Below are 24053 nucleotides of genomic sequence, written 5' to 3' on the forward strand. Positions count from 1 at the left end.
CGTAGTACGTCGTGTGCTAAAAGTTGTTTTTCATGCCGATTCACGATATTTGGAGGTTAGAGTTAAGAATATTAGTTGTCAAATATTAGTATATTCAACCATGGGGAAACCAAAACATTGATTTCGATTAACTTGGTGATGGCTGATGATGTATGAATTAGAAATGGAATATATTATGCTCCATTAAGAAATAACTAGGTGAATTTAACTTCGAGAAATCTGCAAAATTTTGAGATGTCGGCAATTGAAATTCATCAACGAAGATTAGTTTACTGTTGAAAGTGACCATGATACTTCCAAATATGGCAAAACCCCTTTTTTATTTTTATTTCCTAGTTTTAATTTTAAAATTATAGTTTACTTGGTTAACCTAACTTTTTAAATCATAAATCGATATCGTCGCGCTCGTCGCCGTAATCCAACGTAGTAATTGGTTATAATTTTGAAGTTGCTTTGGGTCGTTTAATGAAACGTTGTATTACGTTGTAGTTAGTATGTACTTACACTCGTAATTTAAAAGAACGTTGCACAACGTTGTACTACGTTTGTTATTCTGTAGTACAACAAACATGCCCTCTGGCGACGTAATGTCAACGGTATAAAACTGAATTTCTAACAACGTTGTGCCCTACAACGTTTACCAACGTTGTTAAGGGTCAAAATATACAACTGTTTAAGTGCAACGTCGTAGCGACGTTTTGCGGTTTATACGTAATTTCAGATTTGGGTATGCATAGGGTAGGAAAAAGTACCAATTTCAACGTTGCGCGTAGTCAAAACTAGTCGGAAGTCGGAATTTTGTTACTTGGGATGGTTCACGAGATATTTGGAACCGAAATTATCAATACCTATCATCATTGACATAAACTAAACATGTTGACTAAATATTTATTAGACTGAAATCATAAATTTGAAATACTTTTGAGCCAAAAGTTCAACAGAAACTGTTTTATCATCATTTTGTCGCAGAAAAATGTATGATTAATTTTAAAAAAATAATAATTTCCCAAATTTATTATTCTTCAATAACACTCTTCAATAAAACAGTTATAACACATGTGGCTGGCGCCCCCTACAAATAGCAGTCATATCAACATCGAAATCAAATTTCTCATGTCAAAAAACTCCCAGACAACAATTTCCATTAAAATATTAATGTAAATTCAGAAATTATTTGAAAAAAATCGAAATAAAATGAAACTTCAACACCAAAAAATTCCCACACAACAATTTTCATCAAAGTATTGACGTTAATTCAAAAATTATTTGGAAAAAATGAAACTTTTACACCCTGTATCTCCGAAACTAAGCATTTTAGGACATACATTTATACGAGCTTTTTTAATTATTTTTATCTGCAGAATATACTGCCAAAGTTTCCGGAATACAGTTCGGGCCACCTTGCATATACAGTGCGTTGAAACCTAACCTAACCTAACTAAAGCCTTTGCTTCTTAGTCATTTGCTAATGGTTAACATTTTTCACTACGTTGCTGGGCATACATAATGGAGGTTGTACTCAAAATCCCCAATTATACATATGCTAACTCTATTTTATTTTTAATATTCTATAAATTCTGGTATTCTTATTTTTACGTTGCTACTGTGGTGCTAAACCGTAATTTTCATAGTTTTATTCTATTTCCATTGTTGTTTTGACAGTGAATACATAAAACAATAATTTCTTTTAAAATGATATGACACCTTATAAGCAAACTCATACAGTGACAAAAAAAATAATTTTCTGTACACGTAATTTAGGTTACAGGGTTATACAGAACTTTTAAATGCAACGTTGTAAAATACTGTATAATCGAAATAAAACGATGTCAAAGATAAAGATAACCACAAAGTTAAAACTTAGAAGAAAGTACTTACCCTTTGAGGAACACCTCTGGCTGCTGCCCTTCCGTGCCTTGGAGAACTGGACCCGTGCTTTTCCTTCCGATGGGACGTTTTAAATATTCTCTGGATCCGAGAAAATGTGTTTTTCTTCTTGCTGGTGTTCGAGTAACTTTGTTCTGAAACAATAACATGGTACATTTTTTTAAACGTTCGCTATTCGAAAAGGGAGAGAAGAGAATCAGTAATAAGTCAAAATCTCAACATAGATAATAATAAATAAAATTAATTTTATGTTATGTTATGGCCAGTATTCTTAAATACAGCTTCAGATTGATATTTTCAAAAAAAAATACACACTTTTGCCAAATTGTTAGTAAACTCTTGTTTATCTACCATTGTGAACAAAAGTTTTGATAAACATGTTGAAATATTGTTGTAACACAAAAAAAGTTGTTTTATTTTCGTGCGGTTTACAAGAAATAACTATTTTATTTTGTAGATTTTCTTAGATTTCCAGAGAAATAGATTATATATTATACAGGTGGTCCGATCTGTATTCCGGAAACTTCGGCAGCTTATTCTGCAGATAAAAATAGGTAAAAAAGTTCGTATAATTAAACGTTTCATTTTTTTGTTTTAGAAGTTTCATTTTTATTTCGATTTTTTCCAAATAATTTCTCAAGTAACGTCAATATTTGGATGAAAATTGGTGTCTGGGAGTTTTTTGACATGAGAAATTTGGATTTTGATGTCACTATGACTCCTATTTGCAGGGGACGCCACCTGTATGTCTTTTAACTGTTTTAAAGAGTAATAAATTTTTGTCCGTACCTGTATAAAAGTACTTAGTAAAAAAATATAGATTTCCGTGACTTTTTACGTAAAAAATGTCTCTTAATAAAAATCGCTACGAGTAACTGTTCTTAAGGTATTTAGATGGAAATAATCAATACACGTCATTATTGACAAAAAATGAACACGTTGGGTAGTATTAAGTTCTTTTTGAGACCTATTTTATTGCTGATTTTATTTAGTTAATTTGGGCTTGTTGTGTGTTCTTCAGGACTATTGGCAATTAAGAATATGTCATCAGTGAATCTTAGATGGTTAAGATATATTCTCTATATATTTTTTATTCTTTGTTGGACCAGTCTAGGCCTAATTAGACTGGACCAAGAACCTAATAGAAGAAAGCATATTAGCTTTGAATAAGAAGACTAAGGAAGGAGCATAATGTTATCCAGGTATTCATGCATGGTGGGCGGAAAAAGGACTCTAGGGTGGGGATCCTTGACAGTTCTGTTTAACGATTCATTTGACACATTTGAATTTTATTTGAAATTTTGTGGATTTGTCACTCTTTACGGAGCTTATTTTATGTTATTTATTATTTATTCTACTACTGATATTTGTATAAAGGTAGTAAATCTAGATGGAAATTGTGGCAGAACTTAAATTAACAGTGACACTATCGCGATTTATTGAAAAAGACTCGAAAATAGTTGGTTGTGTAGCGTGCGGTAGATCTCGGCAAAAATGTGTGAAATAATGGAACAACTTTTCGCTAGTAACTAACTATATAGTTATTTGACTAAAAAAATAAATTCGGAAAATTTTTATTTTTTTAAATTAATCATAAATTTTTCTTCGAAGAAATGATGATAAAACAGTTTCTGTCGAACTTTTGGCACAAAAACATATCAAATTTATGACTTCAGTCTCATAACTATTTAGTCAACATATGTTTAATTTATGTCAATGATGAGAGGTATTGATAACTTCGATTCCAAATATCTCGAGAACCATTACTCGTAGCCATTTTTCCCAAGAAGCCTTTTTTACGTAAAATATATCGGAAATGTATATTTTTTTACTACGTAGTTTTATACAGGCACGGACTAAAAGTTATTATTCCACAAACTAGTTCAAATATTTAGGTAGGGACCTCTACAAGTAGGAGTCATACTGACATCAAAATCAAATTTGTCATGTCAGAAAACTCCCAGACACCAATTTTCGTTCAGAAATTATTTGGAAAAAATCTAAATAAAAATAAAACTTCTACACCCTGTATCTCCGAAACTAAGTATTTTAGGATATACATTTATACGAACTTTTTTACTTATTTTTATCTGCAGAATATGCAGCCGAAATTTCCGGTATAGAGTTCGGGCCACCCTGTATATTTTTTTCCTCGTTTTTTTCAGTACGAATCATTAATTTTAAAATGGTCCAACAGATTGTTGCCAACTATTTCAATGAGTGTTGATCGCTTTGTATTACAAAAATCTTCGCAATATTAAATATCAAATAAAAAATACAAATTATTTGAGTTATTAAAATTATTATTTTTTTATATTTTTACCTACTAAAATAAGGAATAAGCATAGATTTAGGAAGAACAGATATCACATTTTGCATTTTAACCCGATCAAACAATCGGAGGTTGACTACGTACTGTAAAAACCAACTGAGATAGAGAAGACGACATTGCCACATCTCAAATTTGCGCCTATCTACTGAGTTTGATTTGCAGAAAAGGTGACTTTATAACCTTCACCGGATATCAATAAATCTCAATTTCTTAATTAAATTAATAGTTTATTTTACAGAAGCATGCGTAATAATATGTTATTAACCAGAGAGGATATATGCGTTACTATTAAAGGACATGTTTACTGTTTAATGTGCTGAAACGTCTAGAACTATTGGCAACGTCGCTGCTAGTCTTCCAGAATGAAATGAGCCGACCGTCCCACCACCCCTCGCGACGGCCCATGGTCCGTTATAGCGTACTACGTTTACGGTGTGTTTGAAGTCGGAATCAAGTCCGAAGTGAACTTTTCAGTGTTTTTCAGTAGTTTTTGCTTTTGTTTAACGTACTTTTGAATCTGCGAATTTTTAATATGGTACGACAGTGTCAAATGTGTGGAAAAATAAGGTCAAATTACCCGAATTTGTCTTTTCACTGGCAGGTAATAAGAAAAGCAGATGTCCCATACCAATCTATTTATTTTGCTAAAAAAAGTTTCTAATAATTTTTAAGTTAACTATGGATGGGTTTAAATATAAATCCGTCATGCGTCGTCTCTTGTTGTTTTTAACCAGTTTTATTAGTTTATTTCAAAAAAGACAGATCATATTTCAATTTTATTGGTTTCACGGAACGATGAACGACAAATGGACGCCGATTCGTATGAACTCGCCTTTAGATTTTTGACGCTTGTCAAAGTCTTGCCAAATTGTAGGTTATAATTTTGTGTCAACTTTTGTCAAATACCCCGCGTTTTCGAAGATGATGCATTTTGATTCGTGTTATTACGTGTGTTTTGTGTCTTTTGAAGTCAAGTGGAGAAAAAATCGAGTAAAAATTAACTGTAGACCCAGAGCACAGTTTATGGTTAATACTCGCTGCCTAGGCAGACAGTCTTATACACTAATAAAGTTACCATCAATAAAGTTCGTATACCATCTCGTCGTAGATAAGTGCATCTCGACTATGGTAGAAGAACCGTACTAAACACATACTAAAACCTGGAGTAGCTATAAAATATCGACATCACACGATAGGTAAATAATGGATTTTAGTACTGCAGAAAAATAATATCAAAAGGTAGTGGTTTAAAAAAATTAAGATTAAAGTTAATTAATCAACCTTTAAGGTATAAAATTTGGTAAGAGTTATTATTAATAAAATAGTTTGTTTTATTTATGTTGTTTTATTTATTCCTGTAGAATATTAAAAATTTGTATTTGTACATAAATTATATTGATAAATATTATAATCGTAATTTAAATGGAACGTCCTGTATATTTTACGTGAATGAGATGCACAATTTAATTGTCCATCAAATTGTATTATATAATTATTTACCTAACTCTTCAAGTTTTCGTAGAAAATGCATTTTTTACAATTTATACCTCATTTATCATTATACCCATGGAATATTTTGTTTTACTAGTAGTAAAGTAGCTATTTACTAACAAGCTTGTAAGTTTCTGTTTGGACTTACAATAAATAAATACTTTTTAATTTTTCAGATTTCTCGTCAGAAGGAAAAACTACAGATTTTTTTCAATGAAATTAACTTAATTTTCTTAACAAAATAAAACATTTCTTTTGCATTCGTATATTACAATTCTAGAGAATTGTACTATTACCCCAAACCAAGTTATATCTAATTATAAGTTACAATTACACAACATCGCTTCAGAGCCAGCCAAAAGGATACACACGACCTCCAATAAGGTTATGTACTCCCCCTCACGTCTCCCCTCTCTCTCCTACTAAACTTTCCCATCCAGGAATCGGTTTAATACTCCCGATGCTTTAACCTAATTACAAGAGAAGTTCGTGGCAATACTAGAGTAAGAACTAGCTTTCCAATAGACGTGCTTTCGCAATAGTTTGATTTTGTCTTACATGTAGAGGTCATGCGAGTGTGGCACGAAATTTTAATATAACCAGCGTATTTTCTGAGTAACAATAATAATAACTGAGAGTACAAATGAAAACTTGTAGTAAATAATGTTTTTCTACGACTAGCCTAGAAAATGCAGTTTGACACACGGAAAACTCGATTTGAAATTGGCGTTTTGCAAACTGTTGTGTGCTAAGGATTTTGCACACGACATGTGCCAATTTTAACATTTTTAACCTCAATGTTTAGCTGAAACGCCAAACGCAACGTGTTTCAAAAAATATGTGCCACCTCTCGTGGGAAGATTCCTCAGGTAAAAATAAGATTTATTTTTCATATCAACATAGGTCCGATTCTCCTTTGTTTCGCAGCTACAGGGTGTTGTGTTAAAGTCGTAATAATCTTTCGATTTATTATAAGAAGGTATATTTATTTTAAGTCGTGAAAGGACAATTACTAGTTACAGTTGATATTATTATTCTAAAGTATACAGGATACAATATTTGCATATTTTTGCAATATCTGCACTTAAAAATGCAACATTTCCCAATCAGCTCTAAGCTGAGAAATTGGAATTATTGTCTGACAACTTCGAAAATTAACAAGCAAGAGTTTCTCCTGGCGGGACCCCGACTTACGGAGCCACGATTTATCGCTCGATTTTAAGGGTGTAAAATGCAGCAATAAAAGTTGCTTTTAAAGCTAGATTAATGCCTCCCATCGTGGCGCAGATTTTTCACTGCCTTTCCGACATCAAATTTACTCTCGCTCCGAATACTAGCTAGGTCGAACTTTTCGCTAAAACTCGCTCGAATGTGTGATGCAATTTGACGTAGAAATTCGCCTAAGTTCGTTTCTATAGCTAAAATGGAACTGTTTTTTGAATTTGAGAAACAGTTATTTTGTGATTCTAATACAACTTTTGCGTTTATGGGTCTTGGGAATGTTAAAAGTACTATTAATTGGGAATGTGTGATTATAGTTCCAGTTAGAGTTCGAAGATAAGTTCTAGTCTTGGTCAAAGATATCATTATTTCCTTATTATTGCATTACTGTAAAATTTCTGTAGTCCTATGTCTCCAGTCGATGATGCACTACCCGGTATATTACTCTATATATTATTACGAGTAGGTACACGAATCAATTGCAAAATACATGTAGAAAGTAGAATAGAAACAAGAAATATAATAAATATATTTAGAATAAACTATTAGGTAAAAGAAAGGTAATATGAACTGACAATTTTATATGGTTTATTCATCCCATACCTACATACTTATTACCGGTATATCTTTCCAAGGGACCATAAATATTAAGAAACCGATGTATTATTGACTGGTTCGTCTCCCTTGCTAATACACAAAATTGATCCTTTTTAATATTCGAATGGTGTTTCTAGGAACAGCGCCTTCTTTGCTCGTATTCGCTTCCTATGCCTTGCATATTTATGCGTTTTGTACGTAAGGGGCTTGTTTTGTGTTCATATAGTTTCTCTAGATAAGAAGAGTGTGTTTCTATATAGGTACTTTTAAGGGATTTAAAAGATCTTTGTATTACCTTATTCAATAATATAAATAAATAATATGAAATACCTAGCATCAAAATAATTTTTGTTATAATTTTAGAAACAGATTTGATATGTTGGTATATGACATAAATTAGGATTGATTGACGTATTCAATTCTTCTCGGTCACTTCCTGTTTCACCGGAAATGTCTGTGTCAAAAACACTAATTTTTAATCAAGGAGCCTTGGAAAAATAAATTTGATCGTCTAATGGTTTTAGTGTCTTGTCCTGGCCGGTTAAAAGATGCCCAAATCTTATGTTTAACTATATCTCAATTTTTGGAAAAATCCTTTTTTTACGAATAATTTGGTACCACACACTTGGTATTTCGAGTCAAATTGTAGATATGAACTGCATGTTGCAATTTCAAATAAACCATTTTCGAAAATGTCAAAAGTTTACATATGATATGTCATTCCATTCAGAGCGTTATTTTCTATCATAGATACAGGAAAGAAATCTAGATTGGAAAGCCCGTCAAAATATATAATTTTTTGGGGTCGCGACCGTGGCTGGCGCTGCTATAGCGATCTGGCGCTGCTATAGCGGTTGCTAAGAACAACCGCTAACAATAGTAAAAATAAGAAAATTATTTCTACTATTGTTAGCGGTTGTTCTTAGCAACCGCTAACTCAAAGCTAACCGCTTGTCAAAGTCAGAATCTTCAAAAATTATAAAATCTTTCAAAATTTAAATTGCCCTCATTGAAAAAATACCGAAAAGTGTTTAAAGCGTACATTCTCAAAGTAATTATTGCTATCTGGTGAGTTTAATTTAAATTTTATTTTCAACCCGTGATAATCAATCCCGTGATAATTGTGAAAAAGTGGCATTACAAACTAAAAAACTGTGAACTGCAAAAACCATCGTGGATCGTGGCATAACGTCGGTTTCCAATGTTTCATAGGTATTTCGCATATATGTCCATATATAAAATAAAGTTTCCTGTATGCAACACACTGTATTTTATTTATAGAATTAAAAGAAAATAATAATACATTTGAATAAACAATATTTGGTGACATAATTCCGAAAAAAGCCGAAAGAAGGGTCGCGACCGTTGCATGAATAGCGCCAAATAGTGTTTACATTGTCCTTATGGGCACTTTCCAATCTAAATTTGTTTCATTTATCTATGTTTTCTATAGAATAAAGTAATACAGCACCAAGGGTACCATTTAAAAATTGGACAAGTGAGAATCGGACTCGCGCACAAAGGGTTCCGTACAATTCATTATCTATACAACATTAGACACTATATTATTATAAACTTTTTTTCCAATTTAGCTGAAATTTTGAATGCGCGTATAAGTAATTTAAAAATAAATGAAGATACACATTACTAAAAATTGTATTAATCAATAATAAATATGTAAAAAGTAAAAATAAATATGTAAAACTATGTAAAAATTAAAAAAAAAACGATTAAAAAAAGTCGTCTTAACTAGGATTCGAACCTGCCTTACTACGGCTCCAACATAGCAGCGTAAAGTCCTAACCGAGGGGTGTCTCACTCGGGTAAAAAATGTACACGTACTGCCAAAATATCCTTCCAGTACTAAGCGACTGCCAATGACTATGAAGAAGACTGCCTATGACTGCTATGTAATTATTATAGGTGATTGCCATAACACTGCCAATGACTGCCAGCGACTGCCAAGAAAATGTACAGGTAATTCCAATAGTGAGACACCCCTCGGTCCTAACACTTTAACCACGCAGCCACCGAAGACTTGAAAGATTGTCTGTAAAATTCTTACTTAAAAGATAATATTTAGTGAAAGTACTTTTTTTATTTATAAACATTTATTTAATTCTGTTTTTAGTATTTGTTCTTATAGCGGCAACATAGATACATTATCTGTAAAAATTTCAACTGTTTAGCTATAACGGTTCATAAGACAGACGTTTGTGACAGACGGACGGACGGACAGCAAAGTCTCAGTAATAGGGTTCCCGTTTTTACCCTTTGGGTACGGAACCCTAAAAATCAAAAGTTGCAGTTATTTAAGAGTAGAGAATGTCTCCAATAAAAATAAAGCTATTGAGATGAATCAAAAAACAAACTATCGAGAAAAGACGTACATAGTTGATAATATGATTTTTAAATTCCTTGCTTTGTTAACATATTCCACAGATTGTTTCAAACTTTCACCAAAATATTAACATTTTGTTTTCTCTCGTATAATTGACAGATGGAAACTTTCATTTTTATTTTACAAAGTGGTACTAAAAGTCAAATAATTTAGCTACATACTGCTTAAAAGTTCATCAATATCGGCCCACTAGAACAAAATATATTAAATTTTAAAATACATCAAAATTTTAGGCTTAGAAAAATGTTTCTAAATTTTCAACTGTTAAGAACAACAATTAAAAAAGCAACGTTCAAAGAAAGGAAGAACAGCGGTTATAAGAACATTTATGTTAAAATGCCTTTTTCGCGATATAGACTTCTATACAATAAGTGTTCTAACCCAACTAAATACAGAATTCTCGAGAATACTAACATCTAAGCATCAGCATCAAAGCAGGATAATTCTAATAAAACTCCACTGTCTGCGACATTACCCTTTAGACTTTGCAAAAAGTCCCGGATCTCGATTTCAGACTCACTCAAAGTAGCTGAAACGCTCTTCCCCGGTGTCATCGTATCACTGTAATAGGCGAACAGCCACTTACAAAGTGTTCCGCCGCGCATTATGTGCACATTAGCGTATTAAACAGTTCACAGGGAGCGACGACGATCGCTAAGAGCCAAGCTAAGAGGAAACACTTCCTGGAATAGTTGCTGCCAGCGTAATGCGGCAAGTTGAAGGGTACAAGGGGGGGGACTAAGACCCATTACAAGGCTAAAGTTTTGCAAAATAAAGAAATTTATATTCTTAATATAAAAAGGTATGTATACATTTTGCTGACGATGAAAATGACATTAAATAGTTTTCTAATAAATAATAATATAGAGGGTGCCCCAAAAAAAAATTCTGTTAAAAACTCTTAAATTATTAATTAAAAAAATATACTTAAACTATTAAATTCCTCGCAAAAAGGTGTTTTGGAAATATTTAAAAAAAAACGAAATTTTCCGTAGCAAAAAAGTTGCAGCCATTTGTTAAAAATGCATATTTTTTAAACACACCCCGTAACTTTGATTTCTGGGGTTCCTCAGGGATCTATTCTGGGGCCACTTTTATTTTCGTTATATGTAGCTGATATGAATAAGGAATTACAGTTTTCTGAATTGCAGCAATATGCAGATGATTCTCAAATTTATTGCAGAATAGATACTAATGATTTGGCACAATTTCAGTTAAATTTTAACGACGATCTTAATAAAATTAATAAATATGCTCTGGATCATAATTTGAAATTAAATGCCGGTAAATCTTGTGTTATAGTATTTGGTAGTGATATAAACAAAATTACAAATACGGCTGGTAACATGAATATCCATATAGATAATGTTGCGATACCCATTGTTACAGAGACTAAAAATCTTGGAGTCTATTTTGATGCGAAGCTTTCTTTTCAGGCACATATAACTACTAAATTAAAGGCTGCTTATATACGGTTGAAGAATTTTTCGTCTCTTAAGAAATATATACCATCAAAGACTAAGTATCAATTATGTGACACACTTATTTTATCTTTATTTGATTATGGCGATGTTGTTTATGGTACATCCATAAACGCTAGATTCTCTAGAAAAATCCAAATTCTTCAAAACTTGTGACTACGGTTTTCTTTTAACATTCCTTTTAGAGATCATATAACGCCACATCTTAAAAATTTATCTATTTTATCCATGACTAACAGACGATAATTTCATTTAATGACATTCATTTATCGAATTTTAACTACAGAGCAGCCTCCCTATTTGTTCTCATTGTTTCACTACGTTGACCATGATCATTCGACTAGACAAGTGCATTATTTTAAAATTCCTCAACACCGAACAGCTAACTTCCATAAATATTTCAGTTTCATGGCGCCACATTTGTGGAATAATATTTCTAATAACTTTAAATTTCAATCCTTTACAGATTATAAAAAACAAATTAAAAATCATTTACAAAATTCGTAAATATTATAATTTCTTCGACTGATTTGTGAGATCTTGTTCTTCTGATATGCCCGTCATTGGTTGCTGTTCCGGTTTTTACACTGTTTCATTATGCCTCTCTGCTTATCTCCACTCATCCCTGATAAAATTATATTTTCACTTTTTATATATATAATTTTAATTTTTTAATTTGTTTATTTCTATAATTTAATTTATTTCTATTTTGTATTTGGGGTCGCACCCCTCTGGCACTTTGTGCCATTGTATCGATTTTTTAATCGCGGTGCGACCCCTTTAGACACACATTTATTAATACTAATATTATTCTGTAAAACTTAATGGGGTCTAATAAAGAAATTTGAATTTGAATTTGAATTTGAACTTCGGAGCGCTAACAGATATTGACCGAAAGATTTTACGGTACATCGTTGCAACCCTCTGTAGTTAGAAAGATTCTGTGACACTTCTGATCTAAAATTATCAAAACATATAGTATACAGGGTTTCTCACCGTAGCCGTACGTTAGAAGTTTTTGAGGTTAGGAAAAACTTAGAAGTTTGAAATTTTGAGACTTTGGGTTTTTTAAAATTTCCTTTCATTTAAAAATATTTTCAAGGTCATACCACTTAAGTCGCCATTAACTTCCTTATTTTAAATGGAACACCCTGTATATTATTTTATTTTTGGATTTCTAAGGAAATTTTATGATGAGTTTTATTAGATTTCCCTATACCTATTTTCAACTGTTTCTCAGATATCTTGATTTATTTGAACATTTCTACAGATTTACCCCTATTTTTAACAGTGGGTCTTTTACTCATTTTGAATCGGTGATAAAAGCTTCTGCGGTAAACGGAAGCAGAGGACTAATACTTTCGAAGTCCATATTGACAACTAATTTATTGCATTCAGGGTGTCCAAAATTTGATAACTGATTAGATTATTTTCAAACTCAAAAAAGTTCATTTTTTCAAATGAGACACCCTATATATTTTTCGATATTTGGATGCAAAATTAAATTCTGCATCGATTTGCTATAACTTCCCCTATACCCATTTTCAACGGTTTTCTTGTTAATCCGTATTTTTTACTTTAATTCAATTTTTGGCAGAATTGACAATATCGTTTGTGCATGTTTTTTAAAATAAAATAATTATGTTAAAGTATCGAAATTGAATGTAATTAGAACATACGAACAAAACAGAAACAAAACAAAAGTGAAATCGTATAAAATATAACATAACATAACAAAACAAACGTACAACAGTAACGGTGAGGCATTAATTATTATTAACACTAGACGTTAGTGTATCCCTACCATCATAAACACAATAATTACAAAAATTATTGTTCGAAGTGACCGCTATTTTGGTTGAAACATTGAAAGCTCTCCTCCGGATTTTGTCTGGGCATAGCTTAAGTAAACGCATGGTTAACACGGTTTAATATCTCGTCCCTAGTACATACAGGCGTAGAATACACCAACTCTTTTATACCCCCCAGAGGTAAAAATCGAGGGGCGTTAAATCGGGTGACCCTGGCGACCGGGTGACCCCAGTTCCAGGGTCCTTGTGGACCAGTCCAGCGATCTGGAAACATTAATGTCAACTGCTGGTGCATATTGTCAATTCTGCCAAAAATTGAATTAAAGTAAAAAATACGGATTAACAAGAAAACCGTTGAAAATGGGTATTGGGGAAGTTATAGCAAATCGATGCAGAATTGAATTTTGCATCCAAATATCGAAAAATATACAGGGTGTCTCATTTGAAAAAATTAACCTTTTTTGAGTTTGAAAATAATCTAATCAGTTATCAAATTTTGGACACCCTGAATGCAATAAATTAGTTGTCAATATGGACTTCGAAAGTATTTGTCCTCTGCTTCCGTTTACAGCAGAAGCTTTTATCACCGATTCAAAATGAGTAAAAGACCCACTGTTAAAAATAGGGGTAAATCTGTAAAAAATTTCAAATAAATCAAGATATCTGCGAAACAGTTGAAAATAGGTATAGGGAAACCTAATGAAACTCGTCATAAAATTTTCTTAGAAATCCAAAAATAAAATAATATACACGGTGTTCCATTTAAAATAAGGAAGTTAATGGCGACTTCCGGTGTAACCGGAAGTGGTGTGAGCTTGAAAATATTTTTAAATAGAACGAAATTTTAAATAACCCTAAGTCTCAAAATTTCAAACTTCTAAATTTTTCCTAACCGCAAAAACTCCTAACGAACGGCTACGGTGAGAAACCCTGTATATAAATTCATTTTGGCAATATTAATAGAACTTGAGTTGTATGTTTTCTACGTTTTTACAACTTCTGTATGTGTAATTTTTTTAAAAGTAAAATTAAATTCAAATTAAACGTTTTCATAACATATGCGTATATGATTGACACTTCTTTATAATGAGATTTATTATATTTAATACATAATTATTCAACCATGACACAGTTTTTATGGCATCACCCTCTATAAACAACACAGAATTAAAAAATGTTTGCCATTTATTATTTCGGCAACGTACACAAACATATCGCTTCTACAGGGTGGTTCAAAATCATGTGTCATCTCTTGTGGGAAGATTTTACACGTAAAAATAAAATTTATTTTTCATATCCATATAAATCCGATTTTGCTTTGTTTCGAAGCTACAGGGTGTTAAAATCTTAATATTTTTTCGATCTGTTATAATTTTCTTCCAAGTGCTTTTAGCGTGTCGAATAAAATTTTGAGGGCAAAAGTTACTACAAATGCGACGATTTACCATATTGGTTACCACTGGAATATTTTTCTAAAAAAAGCATGTACGCTACTGACATTTTTGTCTTGTTAGCAAAATAGTGTAAGCAGTTTAATGCCGATTAAAAATTATTTCTTGATATTTTGTCGATTTCGGCCTCCTTGATGAGATAAACGCAATTTTATTAATTTGCCTTGATCCAAGTCTAATAGCAATCTTTAAAAAACTTTAATATCATTAACTTGACAAAGTTCCAATAAAAATAGGTATGGAAATGCCGAGGGGTGTCTCACTATTGGAATTACATGTACATTTTCTTGCAGTCTTGCAGTCGCTGGCAGTTATTGGCAGTCTTATGGCAGTCGCCTATAATAATTACATGGCAGTCATAGGCAGTCTTCTTCGTAATCATTGGCCGTCGCTTGGCAGTGAAAGATTATTTTGGCAGTACGTGTACATTTTTTACCCGAGTGAGACATCCCTCGGGAAATGCATATAGTTTTAAAGTTATAGGATGTTAAAATTTTTAAAATTAGGTTTTTTATAATTACCTTAAATTCGATTATTTTTTTAGTTAAAATTCTGTAGGTTGGACTAATAGTAATAATAATTAATGGTAATAATATTGAATAATAAACTAGGTAAAATATATAATTTATTAATTTTATTTTTATTTTAATTTCATCAATTGTGATTAATAAAATTGCGTTTATCTCATCAAGGAGGCTGAAATCGACAAAATATCGAGAGATAACTTTTAATCGGTATTAAAAGGCCTACATAATTTTGATATCAAAATAAAGAATTCAGTGGCGCACATGTTTTTTTTAAGAAATGGTGAATCTGTCGATACATTTTAGCATTAAAATGTGTAGCACTTATAGTAACTTTTACCCTCAAAATTTAATTCGAATCACTAAAAGTATTTGGAAGAACATTATGATAAATCGAAAGGTTATTAAAACTTTAACACCCTGGAACTTCGAAACGAAGCAGAATCGGACCTATGTTGATATGAAAAATGAAACTTATTTTTACTAAGTGAGGAATCTTCCAACGAGAGATGGTACATGTTTTTGAAACACCCTGTATACAAAATAAATCCCAGTATCCTCTTAGTCACAAACTCAGTTCCCACAAAAAAAAATCCTCTTCGCGAACATACAGTGTGTGTTTTATTAATTTTTATAACTAATATAAATAAAAATTCAAATTAAAGAGTATCATAACAGATGCGTGTATTAGACTAATTTCTTTTTTATCGAGATATTTTATACTTAATTATTATTTCACAATAAGATCTTACTTTTAAACCAAGACACAATTATTATTGTACCATCCAGTACATACATTGCAATAATAACCCTGTTCGCCAGTTATTATTTCGGAACCGTACACAAACATATCGCTTCCACATAAAATAAATCCCAGTCTCCTCTAAGTCACAAACTGTGTCCCGACAAAATGGAATTCTTCCTTGAGTTAACGCTCGGCGGAAAAAGTCCCCAGTATTCCCGAATTTCCATAAACGCTGTATTGTTGCTACGACGTATATTTTCAAAGAATATATTCCGCATTTTGTGGCCATGGTGGTGAGGGAAGGAAGGCTTTTGTTGGTGGAAAAGGGCTGCGACAATCGGAGTATAAATTCTTTCCGTGTACACAATACAAATTTTTGTACAAGGATATTTTGTGGGAAAAAATTACACAAGAGTAGTACGATGTAAGTTAATATGGTATTAATAAAGACACATACACAAAATTAGAGGAACGGGTAAAATTTCCATGAAGTTTAACATCAATTTTCGCTCAAACCCTACGCTGGAGTTCGATGTTTTTTTTGTAAGTTGTATAGTCTCTACAACGATTATACCTGGGCATACGAGGCTTTGGGCTTAGAGCTGAACATCGAGGAAACTAAAATCATGTGCACTCTCCGGAAGATCATAGAAATGCTATATAAATCAGAGAATAACTATTGGAATATGTAGGAATTCAATTACCTCAGCAGTTTGATTTCGGAAAAGGCCAATATCGACTCTGAAATTCAGCACAGGTTTAGTAGCGCCTCAAGAGCATTCTGGAAATTGATTTGACTTGAGTACAAAAACGTACAAAAACGTAACTTGTAGTGTACCGGGCAAGTTACATGAAAATGAAACCTGGATGCCGTATCGCCGACACATAAAGGCATTAAACAAGTTGCAACAGAGACACCTTAGACAACTCTTACGAATTAAATGGTTCCACCATATCTCAAACGTATCTATCCCTAAAAATGCTAGCTGCGAGAGCGCTGAAGTCATGATTACAAAATCTGACTTAAGATGGGCTGGTCACGTATGCAGGATGCAAGAAAACTGCCTACCAAAATATTTTCTTTACGGTGAGCTTGTAGACGGTAAGAGGAAGCCGGGTGGACAACTCACAAGGTACAAGGATATTCTCCCATTACAAATAGGTGTCATACTGACATCAAAATCAAATTTCTAGTGTCAAAAAAACCTCAGACACTATTTTTCATCCAAATATTGACGTTACTTCAGAAATTATTTGGAAAAGATCGAAATAAAAATGAAACTCTACACCCTGTATCTCTGAAACTAAGCATTTTAGGACATATATTTATACGAACTTTTTTTACTTATTTTTATCTGCAGAATGTGTTACCGAACTTTCCGGAATACAGTTCGGACCACCCGGTATAATATCTGTCATGCATCTTTCACTGTTGGTTTAGGCAATTTAATAGGTCTATCTCAAAAAGAACCTCATACTTGGATACATGGAACGGAACAAGACATGGACGCAGATGCATATGAATTCAACTTGATGTGACAATAATTATTGTCAAACATTTGTCAAATATCCAGCGTCCTAAAAATTGGAAACTATTTGCGATAGTGCTTTTTTATTAATATAATTTATATAATAATTTAATATAAGTATTAGGTAGTAGGAAAAAAAAACAGTTTAGATTTTCTATTTAATGTTTATCTTTTTTATATACAATTTTTTATATACACTTTTAAGTGCCTTTTGAAACAGAATTTAAAAAATCTTCGAATAACTACCTTAAGAGTGCAAAAATTCCGAATACAATCGAAAATTTTTATATTTTATAACTCTATTTGAATATATCACATTCTCTTTGCTACTTCTTTCAGTACTCGTATATAAACTGATATTATCTCAGTATTATCAGATTTTCAAACCGACGCGACGTCTTTCAGTGGCTATTATCAGCTTTTTTTAAATAAGGCCCTGGATTATTGATTACGGATTTTAAAAGTTTCTAAGATCTACACACCAATGATGTATTGCATTTATTAAAAGAATTCATATTAATTATTTCAGAGAAGAGTTTATCAAAAATCTATTCTCTGTTTTGTCTAATACAATGTGTATTAGATATTATGGAAATGCCTAATATGTACCAAAAGAATTTTTCAAAAAAGTTCAATACAATTAAATACAATCATTAGGTTTGGGAACCAAACCAAACTAAAAATCCGTAATAAAAAACTTAAGGGCCATATTAAAAAAAAAAGAGAATAAAAGTTCATGATGGCATCACAAAGCTGAAACGTCAGACTAAAAATTTCATAACACCACCAACTATTCAAATAGATGTCAACAGATTTAAAAAAATTGCGGATACTCGTTTTTTCCAAACTTTTAAAAAATTTAGTATAAAATTGTGCACATATCAAAAACTGTTCTGTATAAAATATGAGACTATGGGTATTTTTAGAATTACAATTTATCATTCAACTAAACTGAGTTAAAAATGCATGCCATTCTTTTTAAAAATACAAGTGTTTAAAGTACTATAAGTACTAGGTGCCGACAAAAATATTTTTAAAACCTGCGTAACTGTTGCCTGTATATTTTATAAAAAAAACTGCAGTAAAAAGCTTTGTAATGTAAACCCTTTTCAGAATCCTGGATCACCTTATATATAGAATAATTTCCGAAACAAAAATATCAACTCTTTGAAGTAAATCCACTAAAATTGTTGTGAAAAGTAAAAATCATTACGTCGTATCTCCCTTGACGCCGGTCGCATGTCATATATTTTGTGAAAGGGATTATGTGCACACGGTATTTCACGAGTCTATAAACATTCTGAAGTTAGGCCATTAATCACTAATCGCACGTGTCGCGGCATCGCGTGCCCCAGCCTAACACCGAAAAGCCGCTAAGTAAATTTTGCGGTCGCTTTTTTACGTTCCCTTTTTTAGAAAATAAGGTCTTTGGCCCTTAATCGAAGAGGCTGGGTAGTTTGGCACACTGGACTAGTTAAGACTATAATATGTTGACAAAATCCACTCTAGAAGCATTTAGGGTATACAAAATTTAATTGGCAATATGATATTATGACAATAGTCAGCTTAAACCCCCTCATAATATTAAAAACAACATCAATAATAATTGAAAAATTTGTAAATTGTTGATGACCAGTTCATTTCGCTCTTAAAAATTAACCAGGAGATAAGACATGGTTCTAACCGAAAAACAATGTTTTAGAAAAATTTGCTCACGAAATTATTGCACAGGATGTTTTAAAGTTAAAGGTAAAGGAAACATTCGATTATCCCTGTAGGTATAATAAGCCAAATAGTAAAGTTTGAAAAAAATGAGTTTATAAATTAAAATAGATATATTTATATACAGTTTGCTAGAAAAGTGATGAAAATAGGACCAAAAATTAAAAAATATACAAATTTAAATTTGACAAAAAAAATCCGTTGCATTTTTTTACATCTGAATGTATGTAAATATAATTAATTAAAAAAATTAACAGAAACTCTTAATGTTGCTGGTGTCTTACTTAGACAAATTAAATGTAACAAACAAAATAACAAACAAAATATAAACAAACCGTTTATTTACTTACAGAATAATTTAACCACAAACTTAATATAATTCTCAAAATTCATAATTAACTCTTCACGAAAAAAATTTGGCATGACAGGCTTTAGAAAAACAATATAAAGTCGATTTCATAAGTGTGCTGATGAGGACCAGAAGCAAAGGCATGCTTTTAATGCGAAAATTATCGTAAATCGTTACTTTCTTCTTTAATAGCGAATATCAATAAAAATAAAGATATCGAGATAAAATGCAACTTGATAATGAAGTAAAAATGAAAAAATAAATAAATAAATATTTTCTGGTTAATTTTTATATTCATTCTTTCTTGAGAATTAAAAAAAAATATATTGAACATAACTTATCCTGGTATGAGACTCCTTTTCTTATAAAATATTTGTCTTTTGAAAATGTAGTGTATGTGTAGTATCACAGTATGAAATATACAAAAAAACAAACTTTTTTATTGTTAACTTTTTAAAAAAACGCACTCGCAATTTGTTCTAAAATGGATAACTCCTTTTTTTCCTACTTTTTAAAATTTCCCTACTAAATATGGCTAAATATTTTATATAGCCAAAAAATCAAAACGCATCATTATGGTAAAATCAATTTGTTTTCATTATTACTAAGTTTTAGTTTTGGTTTGGTGAGCTGTTTGTTGTAAGGACCAACAACCCCATATGATTACGTTTTATAACAAAGAGTGATTTGATCAATCAAACATGAACAATATTTTAATCAATAATAAAAAATAAATAAGTAAAAAATTATTAGATTAATTCTCCTCGCTTTAGTAGTCTACGAAAACTGTTTTAGCAACGTTTGTTTAGCAACTATTTATACAGGGTGAGTCTTAAAAAGTGCAAATATATGACGGCTGGCAGGCCTAGATAAAAGAAACGTATTTTCTCGTTACTGTTTTTCAAATAAGTCAAAAAGAACCAAGTTAGTTACTCCACACTGAAATTTACTTTTCTTAGATGTTTATTATCTACATAAGAAAAGAAAATTTTCAAAAAAATCAAGGATTGCATTTAAAAGAAACAATCACTGAATCACAAAATAGCACAAAAAATTATAGAGCAACAATAGAGCAATAAGAAAATAAAGGTATTTAAAGGAAAACTTACCATTTGGCGGAAATTCGTAGAAGTACGCTGATCTGGGACTTAAACACCTACAAAATAAAAACATATATTTTAGTATATATTTATACACCTAACGTACTAATATTTTTCGGTATATATATAAAATTAAGAGGGTTATCCAATTGACGTTTCTTTACTCTATAAATAAATAAATATAATTTACTATCAGTTATTTTTCGTTAATATAAACTCCATTTATTACATTTTTAAAAAGACTTTAATGATTTTGCACAAAAAAAACGGACACCTTGTCAAAATTATTTTTTTAGCTTTTGTTTAATTAAAAATTAAAGTTAACATCTGATTATTATATGAGAAAAACAAAATGTTGTTATTTTTTGAGAAAATTTTAAATAAGGAAATTTAAAAACCAGTTTATCATCAACGTGTATCTTACCTCGATAATTTGTATTTTTATTCATCTCAATTGCTTTTTTTTTATGGAGATATTCACTTCTGAAGATGAGTTTAACAATTAATAAAAATTTTAGCCTTAAAAGATTGCCTTTTTTTGGTCCTCATCAAGACACTTTATTGGTTTTCTAATGTCACTGTCATTGAGGAGTCATATTATTATTATTGTGTATCGGCAATTACTCTAGCAGAGATGCTTTTAATTCCAGAAATTGTATCGGCTATTGTTGCTTTAACTGAACATGATAGAGATCATCTTTTGAATTTAAAACCATCGCTCATACAGTAACTGCCAACAAACAATAATAATATGACTTCTCCATGAGAGGCTTCAGAAAAACAATTTAAAGTCGATTTCATAAGTGTGCTGATGAGGACCAGAAGCAAAGGCATGCTTTTAATGCGAAAATTACCGTAAATCGTTACTTTCTTCTTCAATAGCGAATATCTTCAATAAAAATAAAGTTATCGAATAAAGCACCTTGATAATGAAGTGGTCTTTAAATTGTTTACTTTCTTAAATTGGTGTTTCAAACTTTCGCTAAAATAACAATTTTGTATTCCATTTTTTTTATTAAATTTAGTTACAAATTACTTAAAAAATCATCAAAATCGACACACTACGACAAAATATATTACTTTAAATTACATAAACAAATTAATTTGTAATTTTTCATGACGTTCAGTGTATTTTCCTAATTAACACTCCAAAAATAAAACCCTAAAAGATATCAGTGGCTTTTAGATAAAGCTACGAAAAAACTGAGAAAGAAAAAAGCGAATAAACGTGGAGTGAAATCGAAAATTATACCGAATTTGCTGGAGAATTGGAAATCGAATTGGCTGTTCGGTTTGTTGGAACAGTAAAAAGTTTTCTGACCGAAAAGCAAAGTTTTGTTTGCAGTTATAGAAGGCTCGAGAGCAAAAAGAACCTGACAAAATGAAAGAGAGAGATAGAGCTTTGTTTACAATGGTTAAAAGTGTTCGATCGCATCTGGAAAGCTGAATGTCTATGAAAATCTCTGGCCAAGTTCGAAAGCTATTAAAATAGGATCGAGATGATTTATAAATGACCCAATTATTATTAAAACTAAGTTTAACTATGCTCTGTCTAACATACTCTCTGGCACTGAGTATGATATGAAAATTCTTAAAATATTTTATTGCATATTTATGTATTTTTTAGAGATTTCTTTTTAGCCTGTATGTTTTCTTTTTAAACATGTGTTAATGCACAGAGTGCCCCAAATTCGAGCCTCATCATTGTGAACTAAAAAAATTATAAAATATACATACGAGGTCAGTTAAATGGAGGCAACATTGCATAATTTGATGCTTATCAAAATGCCACCTTAAGAGTTGGGGGTTGGAACCTTTGGTGTTACAACAGCAAAATTGAAAACTAATTCGCCACAGTACACCAAAACATGTTGGTGTATTGTGGTGAATTAGTGTTTCATTTTACTGCCACCTTAAAGTTTAAAAATACCGAATATTTTGAAAAAAAAAATTGAAGAGAAAGATAGTATCAAGAGAAAATGTTAAGGGTGAGAAAAAGCATGTGGTTGTGTATAATATCATAGTATGAAACATGTTTAATACTTACGTTTGATAGTTATGCTGCTGATGTGATAATAATGGTTGAGTCATGGGAGGTGCAATGATCTTTTGCGATTGAGGAAGATGTATTTGGTTTGGTTTCAGTACAGGACCAGCAAAACCGTATATTTCATCCTCTTCTTTATGTGTTAAACAACTAGATGGCTAAAAATATAAATAAACAAGTTAGAACTAAAAATAGCTACAACAAATTACTCTAATATTAAGTAGAAATACGTCAAAAAAATGTTTAAGCAAAAAATAAAATATTTTCTGGTTAATTTTTTTATTCATCGGCCAATGGGGATTTTTCTTTTTTGAGAATTTAAAAAATGATACTAAACATAATTTATCCTAGTATGAGACTCCTTTTCTGATGAAAGCTTTGTTTTTTCGAAAATGTAGTACGTAAAAAATTACCCAAGCAAAAAATAAATAAATAGATATTTTCTGGTTATTTTTTATATTCATTCTTTCTTGAGAATTTAAAAAAAATATATTGAACATAACTTATCCTGGTAGGAGACTCCTTTTCTTATAAAATATTTGTCTTTCCAAAATGTAGTGTATGTGTAGTATGACAGTATGTGTCACCGTATCGTCTTTACAGAATGACAAACTTTTTTATCATTAACTTTTTAAAAAAATGTACTCGCAATTTGTTCTAAAATGGATAACTCCTTTTTTTCCTACTTTTTAAAATTTCCCTACTAAATATGGCTAAATATTTTATATAGCCAAAAAATCAAAACGCATCATTATGGTAAAATCAATTTGTTTTCATTATTACTAAGTTTTAGTTTTGGTTTGGTGAGCTGTTTGTTGTAAGGACCAACAACCCCATATGATTACGTTTTATAACAAAGAGTGATTTGATCAATCAAACATGAACAATATTTTAATCAATAATAAAAAATAAATAAGTAAAAAATTATTAGATTAATAATTCTCCTCGTTTTAGTAGTCTACGAAAACTGTTTTAGCAACGTTTGTTTAGCAACTATTTATACAGGGTGAGTCTTAAAAAGTGCAAATATATGACGGCTGGCAGGCCTAGATAAAAGAAACGTATTTTCGCGTTACTGTTTTTCAAATAAGTCAAAAATAACCAAGTTATTTTACTTTGAGAAATTAAAAAAAATATTTTTTGCTAAAAGGTTGAGAACCATTGAGTTTTATTTCTTGTAACTTTAATCGACTACACATGTTGCCATATTATCGAGAAATGATGTTTCTGGATTAAAAAAGATCTTTTTTTTTTCAAAAAATTCTAAATTTTTATTTTTTTTCGCGAAAAAACCTCATAATCGTGATTCTGGGGTCGAAATATACTACCCCTAAAAATATTTGCACTTTTTTAAAAACTCATCCT

The 24053-nt window shown here is 31.1% G+C and overlaps 1 protein-coding gene across 8 annotated transcripts in view; it reads right to left on the reverse strand.

Annotated features, from left to right (window-relative positions):
• The window catches only part of LOC115882873, a 708621-nt gene that overhangs the window by 84077 nt on the left and 600491 nt on the right, over positions 1-24053 (reverse strand). For all 8 annotated transcript variants that reach the window (XR_004050274.1, XM_030901130.1, XM_030901132.1 and 5 more), the window contains exons 4-6: positions 22689-22846; positions 20651-20697; positions 1879-2021 (exon numbers count right to left, since the gene is read on the reverse strand). Coding sequence is in view for 7 of the 8 variants with exons in the window: in XM_030901130.1 (XP_030756990.1) it covers positions 1879-2021; positions 20651-20697; positions 22689-22846 (348 nt within the window). In the remaining variant the exon portion in view is untranslated. The remainder of the gene's footprint in view (positions 1-1878; positions 2022-20650; positions 20698-22688; positions 22847-24053) is intronic.

This window comes from Sitophilus oryzae, unplaced genomic scaffold (genome assembly GCF_002938485.1).
Source record: "Sitophilus oryzae breed Bouriz unplaced genomic scaffold, Soryzae_2.0 scaffold_179_pilon_pilon, whole genome shotgun sequence".
Classification (NCBI taxonomy): Eukaryota; Metazoa; Arthropoda; class Insecta; order Coleoptera; family Curculionidae; genus Sitophilus; species Sitophilus oryzae.